The following is a 10,384-nucleotide window of genomic DNA, read 5'->3' as shown; positions in this document are numbered from 1 at the left end:
TTTCAGAGTATGAAAACTGTTAATTACAGTCTTGTAACAATTACCAATTGATTTCCACTCAAACCTGTTCGTGCAGATCAGGTTTATCTAGAACAGCACAGTTACAGTAAAGGTGTGAATGTCAGTGGGTTATTATGGGATGGTGCATTACTGTCCACTGTGTTGGCTGATATGGAACTGAAACAACCAAACCATGAATATACAAGAGAACAGCTGGAGAAGAACTGACCACTGGACTGACCACTGGACTGACCACTGAGCATGAAAGGGTTAAAGGGAAATCAAACAAACAAACCAAAAACAACAACAGAGTATTGACAAACAACAACAACATCATATTACAATGAAAAGGATATTAAAAGTAAATGTAAGCAGCTGTCTGTGATCAGCCTGTTTAGTAAACAGGAGCTGGACAAGACAAAAAATAAAAGGCTTTTCATATTTTCTTCAGTGTGAAACTTCTGATATAAAATCTAAAGATGTAAACTTTGTCCAACTCATGTTTTCCTGAATGTGTGAGGCACAGTTCGAACAGTTTTGGATTTTTCATTCTAGTTTAGTTTGATTTAGTTTGGACTTTTTTTTTCTGTAATTCAGTTCATTTTAATTAATTTTTAGAGCAGGTTTGATAGTTTTATTAGTTTTCACTTTTTTCTAAATGCTTAGTTGTAGTTCAGTTGTAGTTCAGTTGTAGTTCAGTTATAGTTCAGTTGTAGTTTAGTTGTAGTTTAGTTCAGTTGTAGTTCAGTTGTAGTTTAGTTGTAGTTTAGTTGTAGTTCAGTTGTAGTTTAGTTGTAGTTCAGTTGTAGTTTAGTTCAGTTGTAGTTCAGTTGTAGTTTAGTTGTAGTTTAGTTGTAGTTCAGTTGTAGTTTAGTTCAGTTGTAGTTCAGTTGTAGTTTAGTAGTAGTTCAGTTGTAGTTCAGTTGTAGTTTAGTTGTAGTTCAGTTGTAGTTCAGTTGTAGTTCAGTTATAGTTCAGTTGTAGTTTAGTTGTAGTTTAGTTCAGTTGTAGTTCAGTTGTAGTTTAGTTGTAGTTCAGTTGTAGTTTAGTTCAGTTGTAGTTCAGTTGTAGTTTAGTTTAGTTGTAGTTCAGTTGTAGTTCAGTTGTAGTTTAGTTGTAGTTTAGTTCAGTTGTAGTTCAGTTGTAGTTTAGTTGTAGTTTAGTTGTAGTTTAGTTGTAGTTCAGTTGTAGTTTAGTTCAGTTGTAGTTCAGTTGTAGTTTAGTAGTAGTTCAGTTGTAGTTCAGTTGTAGTTTAGTTGTAGTTTAGTTCAGTTGTAGTTCAGTTGTAGTTTAGTTGTAGTTCAGTTGTAGTTTAGTTCAGTTGTAGTTCAGTTGTAGTTCAGTTGTAGTTTAGTTGTAGTTCAGTTGTAGTTCAGTTGTAGTTTAGTAGTAGTTCAGTTGTAGTTTAGTTGTAGTTCAGTTGTAGTTCAGTTGTAGTTCAGTTGTAGTTTAGTTGTAGTTTAGTTGTAGTTCAGTTGTAGTTCAGTGGTCTCTTTTCTCTTCTTCTCTGTGCTCCTATTCAAATCAATCCCAGACAGGACTCTGCTGCTTTAGTCTCCATGTTTCCAGGTAGAGTGGGGACCAGAAGACGACTGGAAACCACAAGTGAACACAAGTGACGGAGCAAAAAGTGTCGTATGGAGACAGCACAGAAAACTGAGAGAGACAAAGAAATCCATTGAACATCAATCTGACATTGACAAAGACCAAAACCAAGGGAATTTGATCCAGAATTTGTATCTGTTTTAGTTAGTTTAGTAAACACACAATACAGTTTCAGTTAGTTATGTTTTTTTTCTTTTAATTCTAGTTTTTATTTATTTCAGTTAATGAAAATGTTTTTACAGTTGTAGTTTTGGTCATTTGGTTCGTTTTCATTAACAATAATAACCTTGATTTGACCACCTGACAGGACCACAGGTCTGTGGACATGGACACGTGGACATGTCCAGATGGGGGTCAGAGGGAGGACAAAGCAGGAGCACAGGGGAAGGGCAGCGCTGTGAATACCCATGTGACCCACGCCCACACACACGCCTACGCCTACGCCTACGCCCACACCCACACCGTTGCCTGGTAACGCCTACACAACCCTCAGCAGCTCAGATGGAAATGATGTCCAGTTCCCAGAAGGAGCAGGAGGAGGAGGAGGAGAAGGAGGAAGAGGAGAAGGAGGAAGAGGAAGAGGAGAAGGAGGAAGAGGAGGAGGAGGAGGAGGAGGAGGAGGAGGAGGAGGAGGAGGAGGAGCAGGAGCGATGAAGACAAACACCCATTCACTGTGGGCCTGGGTGTTCTACTGCTACCATTCACATACTGTAACCCAGGACTAGGAACAGGATCAGGTGTCATACCTGCAGCCAGACGTTAGTCTGGTTTTGTCTGTCTTTTATGTTTTGTTTGTCACTTCCTGTTTTATTTTGTTAAGTTTCCCCTCATGTGTCTTGTCTGTCGTCTTTACTTCCTGTTCCCTGTTCATTCTCACCTCTCACCTGATTACCTGTCTCCGCCCTGATTTGCTCCACCTGTGTCTAGTTGTCTTCCCTCCCTTTTGTGTATTTAAACCCTGTCTCTTCCTCCTGTCAGACGCCAGTTTGTAACTCCAGTAGTTCTTACCAGCGTTTTGACCTCGTTTGTTCGTTTGCCTGCCTGTTTTTGACCTGTTTTGGATTCCTCGGTTTCTCGTCTTCTGCCTGATCCCTGTCGGTTTTGTCTGCCTCATCTGATATCTGGTTTTGACCTTCTCGCTCTGACTACCGGTACGTGAGTTTTGCCTTGTCCTTATGTCCTGTTGCTCGATTGTTAGCCTGCCTGTGCATGACCTGTTTCCGTCCCTGACCTCCCTTTGCTTTTCCCCAGTCGGGGAAAATACTCCTAACACCGCTCGGGGAGACGGGCTGTCGCCCTCGATCCGGAGGACGAATCAGAGGAGGAAATCTCCAACCATTATCCTCAAGATTCTGTCACTCATAATATTATTTCACCTGTGTGTGAATAATAAACCTTTTGGAACTAATTTTTGGTGTCTGAGTTCTGCATTTGGATTCTGTGTTTGTACTAATGTTATCACATCAGGGTCAGTGTTAGGGTCAGGGTCAGGGGTCACAGTCAGTGTTAGGGTCAGGGGTCAGGGTCAGGGGTCACGGTCAGTGTTAGGGTCAGGGTCAGGGGTCAGGCTCAGGGGTCAGGATCAGGGTCAGGGCTCAGGGTCAGGGCTCAGGGTCAGGGCTCAGGGTCAAGGTCAGGGCTCAGGGGTCAGGATCAGGGTCAGTGGTCAGGGTCAAGGTCAGGGTCAGGGGTAAGGGTCAAGGTCAGGGTCAGGGGTCAGGGTCGGGATCAGGGTCAGGGTCAGTGGTCAGGGTCAGGGGTCAGGCTCAGGGGTCAGGGCTCAGGGGTCAGAGTCAGGGTCAGGGGTCAGGCTCAGGGGTCAGGGTCAGGGCTCAGGGTCAGGGGTCAGGGTCAAGGTCAGGGTCAGGGTCGGGATCAGGGTCAGGCTCAGGGCTCAGGGTCAGGGGTCAGGCTCAGGGGTCAGGGCTCAGGGTCAGGGCTCAGGGTCAGGGGTCAGGGCTCAGGGTCAGGGGTCAGGGTCAGGGCTCAGGGTCAGGGGTCTTACTCTGGTTTTCCTTTGGCCTGACAGGTCAGTTCCAGGTTCTCTCCTTCTCTGGTCAGACCCTGAGGAAATTCAACCACGATTTTCACCTCTGGTTTGTCTGGAAAAAAAAGACAAAGACATTTCAGACGTTAAACAGACGTTAAACACACTAACCCTAACCCTAACCCCCCCCATCCTATACGAGTGTAGAAGTGACCCTTCTACACTTCTACCCTTCTACGACCCTTCTTCTGGGGTCATTCAGGTGGACAGTCAACCACCACAGCAGGACTTCACATCACCTGTATATGACCTGTATATGGAAACGGTCTGGAATAGGACCTGGTACCAGAGTGGAAACAGTCTGGAATGGGACCTGGTACCAGAGTGGAAAGGGTCTGGAATAGGACCTGGTACCAGAGTGGAAACGGTCTGGAATAGGACCTGGTACCAGAGTGGAAACGGTCTGGAATAGGACCTGGTACCAGAGTGGAAACGGTCTGGAATGGGACCTGGTACCAGAGTGGAAAGGGTCTGGAATAGGACCTGGTACCAGAGTGGAAAGGGTCTGGAATAGGACCTGGTACCAGAGTGGAAAGGGTCTGGAATAGGACCTGGTACCAGAGTGGAAAGGGTCTGGAATAGGACCTGGTACCAGAGTGGAAAGGGTCTGGAATAGGACCTGGTACCAGAGTGGAAACAGTCTGCAATAGGACCTGGTACCAGAGTGGAAACAGTCTGGAATAGGACCTGGTACCAGAGTGGAAACGGTCTGGAATAGGACCTGGTACCAGAGTGGAAACGGTCTGGAATAGGACCTGGTACCAGAGTGGAAAGGGTCTGGAATAGGACCTGGTACCAGAGTGGAAAGGGTCTGGAATAGGACCTGGTACCAGAGTGGAAAGGGTCTGGAATAGGACCTGGTACCAGAGTGGAAAGGGTCTGGAATAGGACCTGGTACCAGAGTGGAAACAGTCTGGAATAGGACCTGGTACCAGAGTGGAAACGGTCTGGAATAGGACCTGGTACCAGAGTGGAAACGGTCTGGAATAGGACCTGGTACCAGAGTGGAAACAGTCTGGAATAGGACCTGGTACCAGAGTGGAAAGGGTCTGGAATAGGACCTGGTACCAGAGTGGAAAGGGTCTGGAATAGGACCTGGTACCAGAGTGGAAACGGTCTGGAATAGGACCTGGTACCAGAGTGGAAACGGTCTGGAATAGGACCTGGTACCAGAGTGGAAACGGTCTGGAATGGGACCTGGTACCAGAGTGGAAACGGTCTGGAATGGGACCTGGTACCAGAGTGGAAAGGGTCTGGAATAGGACCTGGTACCAGAGTGGAAACGGTCTGGAATAGGACCTGGTACCAGAGTGGAAAGGGTCTGGAATAGGACCTGGTACCAGAGTGGAAAGGGTCTGGAATAGGACCTGGTACCAGAGTGGAAACAGTCTGGAATAGGACCTGGTACCAGAGTGGAAACGGTCTGGAATAGGACCTGGTACCAGAGTGGAAACGGTCTGGAATGGGACCTGGTACCAGAGTGGAAAGGGTCTGGAATAGGACCTGGTACCAGAGTGGAAAGGGTCTGGAATGGGACCTGGTACCAGAATGAAGTTGAGTCAGTTCCACGTAGAGGAAACGCAGCAATAGCGATGCGGTGCGTTCCTTCTGTGTCGTCCGCTCAGAGTCACTGATAAACTCGCTGTTGTGTGTTGTCCGGTCAAACTCCTGCTGAATTTTTACGTCGTCCACCAAAGGCTGAATCTGCCGACTGGTGCAGTTTTACAGTTTACTGTCATCATGTGGATTCACCTACCGACAGATTTACTGGAAAAGGGCGGGGCAACCAGACCACTCTGACCAATCAGAGGTCTGCAGTGTTTACACAGTGTCACCTTCAGTATCTGGTCCCCAGTCCTGGAACCTCAGCAGAGGAGGTACCAAAAAACTAGTATCACGTACCAGACTCAAAAAACTAGTACCAGGTACCAAGGTTATTATCATCGAGGAAAACTAACGAAATGACCAAAACTAGAACTGTAAAAACATTTTCACTAACTGAAATAAATAAAAACTATAGTTAAAAAAAAACAAAACAAAAAACAAAAACCATAACTAACTGAAACTGTATTGTGTGTTTACTAAACTAACTAAAACAGATACAAATTCTGGATCAAATTCCCTTGGTTTTGGTCTTTGTCAATGTCAGATTGATGTTAAATGGATTTCTTTGTCTCTCTCAGTTTTCTGTGCTGTCTCCATACGACACTTTTTGCTCCGTCACTTGTGTTCACTTGTGGTTTCCAGTCGTCTTCTGGTCCCCACTCTACCTGGAAACATGGAGACTAAAGCAGCAGAGTCCTGTCTGGGATTGATTTGAATAGGAGCACAGAGAAGAAGAGAAAAGAGACCACTGAACTACAACTGAACTACAACTGAACTACAACTGAACTACAACTAAACTAAACTACAACTGAACTACAACTAAACTACAACTGAACTACAACTGAACTAAAACTAAACTACAACTGAACTACAACTGAACTACAACTAAACTACAACTGAACTAAAACTAAACTACAACTGAACTACAACTAAACTACAACTAAACTACAACTACAACTGAACTACAACTAAAACTAAACTACAACGAAACTACAACTGAACTACAACTGAACTAAAACTAAACTACAACTGAACTACAACTGAACTACAACTAAAACTAAACTACAACTGAACTAAAACTAAACTACAACTGAACTAAAACTAAACTACAACTAAACTACAACTAAAACTAAACTACAATTAAACTACAACTGAACTACAACTGAACTACAACTGAACTACAACTAAACTACAACTAAAACTAAACTACAACTAAACTACAACTGAACTACAACTGAACTAAAACTAAACTACAACTGAACTACAACTGAACTACAACTAAAACTAAACTACAACTAAACTACAACTGAACTACAACTGAACTAAAACTAAACTACAACTGAACTACAACTAAACTACAACTAAAACTAAACTACAACAAAACTACAACTAAACTACAACTGAACTACAACTAAAACTAAACTACAACAAAACTACAACTAAACTACAACTGAACTACAACTAAAACTAAACTACAACTAAACTACAACTGAACTACAACTAAAACTAAATTACAACAAAACTACAACAAAACTACAACTAAACTACAACTGAACTACAACTAAACTAAAACTAAACTACAACTGAACTACAACTAAAACTAAACTACAACTAAACTACAACAAAACTACAACTGAACTACAACTAAACTACAACTAAACTACAACTGAACTACAACTGAACTACAACTAAACTACAACTGAACTACAATTAAACTACAACTGAACTACAACTGAACTAAAACTAAACTACAACTGAACTACAACTGAACTAAAACTAAACTACAACTGAACTACAACTAAACTACAACTAAAACTAAACTACAACTAAACTACAACTGAACTACAACTGAACTAAAACTAAACTACAACTGAACAACAACTGAACTACAACTAAACTACAACTAAAACTAAACTACAACAAAACTACAACTAAACTACAACTGAACTACAACTAAAACTAAACTACAACTAAACTACAACAAAACTACAACTAAACTACAACTGAACTACAACTAAACTAAAACTAAACTACAACTGAACTACAACTAAAACTAAACTACAACAAAACTACAACTAAACTACAACATAACTACAACTAAAACTAAACTACAACTGAACTACAACTAAAACTAAACTACAACTAAACTACAACTGAACTACAACTAAACTAAAACTAAGCATTTAGAAAATAATGAAAACTAATAAAAACTATCAAACCTGCTTTAAAAACTAATTAAAACAAACAGAATTAGAGAAAAAAAAAGTCCAAACTGAATAAAACTAAACTCGAATGAAAAATCCAGAACTATTAGAACCTTGTCAGGTACCAGATTCCAGGTCCTTTTTCGTAATGGAAACACAAAAAGGTCGAGTCGAGTCAAGCCGGTACCACAAAGTGGAAGTGGGACATTCCAGAGGCCTAACTCTGGGTGTTGTGGTCTTGTTGGTCCTAGTCCAGCTCCAGTACTTACACTGCACCTCCAGGTACTTCTGGGCCTGGAAGTCCTTAACCGCTGGGTGATCGATGATGCAGCGCAGTGGGACTCCGTCATCTTCTCTGCTGACGGTGAAGGTCAGCCGGCTGGTCACTGTGTACATACGGTCATAACTGAGCTCCACTTTAGGCTTACCTGAGGAAACAGAAAAGACAGACAGGTTTAGACTGGACTGGACTGGACTGGACTAGACTGGACTGGACTGGACTGGACAGGGGGGGGCAGGTTTGACTGGACTGTCCGGGGGGGGGGGGTCAGGTTGGACTGGACTGGACAGGGGGGGGTCTGGTTCAGTCTGACCCAGAACCAGGACACGTTTGTTTGGATGAAACCGAACCTTCACAAACATTTGGTGTTCGATCAAAGGTCAAGGTCAACTTTATTCTCCCCAAGGGGCAGTTTGTTCCACAGCCAGCAGTTTCACACCGACAACAAACCAACAATAAATACAATAAATAATCCATTAAAAACAACAGCACCAACATTACAAAGAATTATTCAGCAGAACAATGGCTGTCGGAACCAAAGAATTCCTCATCCTCTTGGTCCTGCATTTAGGAACACTGTATCTGCGACCTGATGGAAGACACCTGAACTCATCATAAAGGGGATGACTGGGATCGTCCAGGACTGACTGAGCCTTCTTCAGAGTCTGCCTCTGCTACAACACAGTCAGGTCAGGAGAATTAAGAGGAAGTCCCTCAGTCTTAGGTGAGTCAATGTTGCTTCCACAGATCAGTTGAAGAAAAAAAGACGATCAACACAATAAACACTTGTTAAAGACGACCGCACCGCACCGCACCGCACCGCACCGCACCGCTGCGCCAGACACCAACCAATGGACCATTCAGACCCGACTGCTGTGGTTCAGGTGGAACCGATTCAGGTGGTCTGGACCCACATCAGCTGAGGACACAACACAGGGTTGGACAAAAACCACACAAACACAGGGGGGACACTGTGGTCCTGAGGGGACACTGTGGTCCAGAGGGGACACTGTGGTCCAGAGGGGATGCTGTGGTCCAGAGGGGATGCTGTGGTCCAGAGGGGACACTGTGGTCCTGAGGGGGCACTGTGGCCCAGAGTGGACCACTGTGGTCCATTCTGGTCCACTGTGGTCCACTGTGGTCCACTCTGGTCCACTGTGGTCCATTCTGGTCCACTGTGGTCCATTCTGGTCCACTGTGGTCCACTCTGGTCCACTCTGTTCCACTGTGGTCCACTCTGGTCCACTGTGGTCCACTCTGGTCCACTGTGGTCCACTCTGGTCCACTGTGGTCCATTCTGGTCCACTGTGGTCCACTCTGGTCCACTGTGGTCCACTCTGGTCCACTGTGGTCCATTCTGGTCCACTGTGGTCCATTCTGGTCCACTGTGGTCCACTCTGGTCCACTGTGGTCCACTCTGGTCCACTGTGGTCCACTCTGGTCCACTGTGGTCCACTGTGGTCCACTCTGGTCCACTGTGGTCCATTCTGGTCCACTGTGGTCCACTGTGGTCCACATATTACTCATGTATAACCTCTATATCATCGGTCAACTCTCAGTCAAACTCCACTGTTTTTTTTTGGGTTTTTTTTTCTTCCAAAATCTCAGAAACAGTTTTGAAGATCCTTGAGCTTTGCCCTGTACCAAAAAAAAAAAAAAAAAAAAAAAAACAGAACAAAAAAAACTAATTCAGATCTTTGTGTTGGACTTTGGTTTATGTAGAATTATATTTGTGCCAGTTTCTTGAGCGAGCAATAATAGATTCTGAGCACACAATGAGAGATTTTGAGCACATAAAAATATATTTTGCGAGCACATCAATTCTATTTCAAAAAGAAATTACACTTGAGCAAACAAAAATCGATACTGTGCTCCATAAATGCGTTTGCGTGTTAGTTTTACTCATAATGTTCTCTCACAAATTCTTTCCATGGCGCACAAACAGAGCGCTGCGCTCGCTCACTTTCCCCTTCCCTCTCTCGCTCAACCTCCCTCTCCCTGCGCGCTCAGGTTGTCGTGTCCGCACGCTCAACTTGACACACATTACAATTGTGCCACAAAACCAACCAATCGGAGAGCTTGTGGAAGTACACTCTGATTGGCTGTTCGCTCTCCAAATAGCTCGCTAGTTACATTTACCCGAAAAAAAGCGCTCAATGAGACAGACACGGACCGGAAGAGGAGGAACTGATTCTACACAAACTTTGGTCAGTATTTATTATTATTAGGATTATTGTCTCGGGTAAATGTAACTAGCGAGCTAATTGGAGAGCGAACAGCCAATCAGAGTGTACTTCCACAAGCTCTCCGATTGGTTGGTTTTGTGGCACAATTGTAATGTGTGTCAAGTTGAGCGTGCGGACACGGCAACCTGAGCGCGCAGGGAGAGGGAGGTTGAGCGAGAGAGGGAAGGGGAAAGTGAGCGAGCGCAGCGCTCTGTTTGTGCGCCACGGAAAGAATTTGTGAGAGAACATTATGAGTAAAACTAACATGCAAACGCATTTATGGAGCACAGTATCGATTTTTGTTTGCTCAAGCGTGATTTCTTTTTGAAATAGAATTGATGTGCTCGCAAAATATATTTTTATGTGCTCAAAATCTCTCATTGTGTGCTCAGAATCTATTATTGCTCGCTCAAGAAAC

General features: G+C 43.8%; 1 protein-coding gene across 1 annotated transcript in view; it reads right to left on the bottom strand.

The window, feature by feature from the left end:
- Window positions 1-3,606: 3,606 nt before the first annotated feature.
- Window positions 3,607-10,384, bottom strand: part of LOC115416029 (cell adhesion molecule 1-like) — a 37,228-nt gene continuing 30,450 nt past the window's right edge. Inside the window, exons 5-6 of the mRNA XM_030129728.1 lie at window positions 7,731-7,889; window positions 3,607-3,707 (exon numbers count right to left, since the gene is read on the bottom strand). Coding sequence (XP_029985588.1) covers window positions 3,607-3,707; window positions 7,731-7,889 — 260 coding nt within the window. The remainder of the gene's footprint in view (window positions 3,708-7,730; window positions 7,890-10,384) is intronic.

Source organism: Sphaeramia orbicularis, unplaced genomic scaffold (genome assembly GCF_902148855.1).
Source record: "Sphaeramia orbicularis unplaced genomic scaffold, fSphaOr1.1, whole genome shotgun sequence".
NCBI lineage: Eukaryota > Metazoa > Chordata > Actinopteri > Kurtiformes > Apogonidae > Sphaeramia > Sphaeramia orbicularis.
Note: the sequence above shows the minus strand (reverse complement) of the source record. Positions and strands in the feature narration are given on the sequence as shown.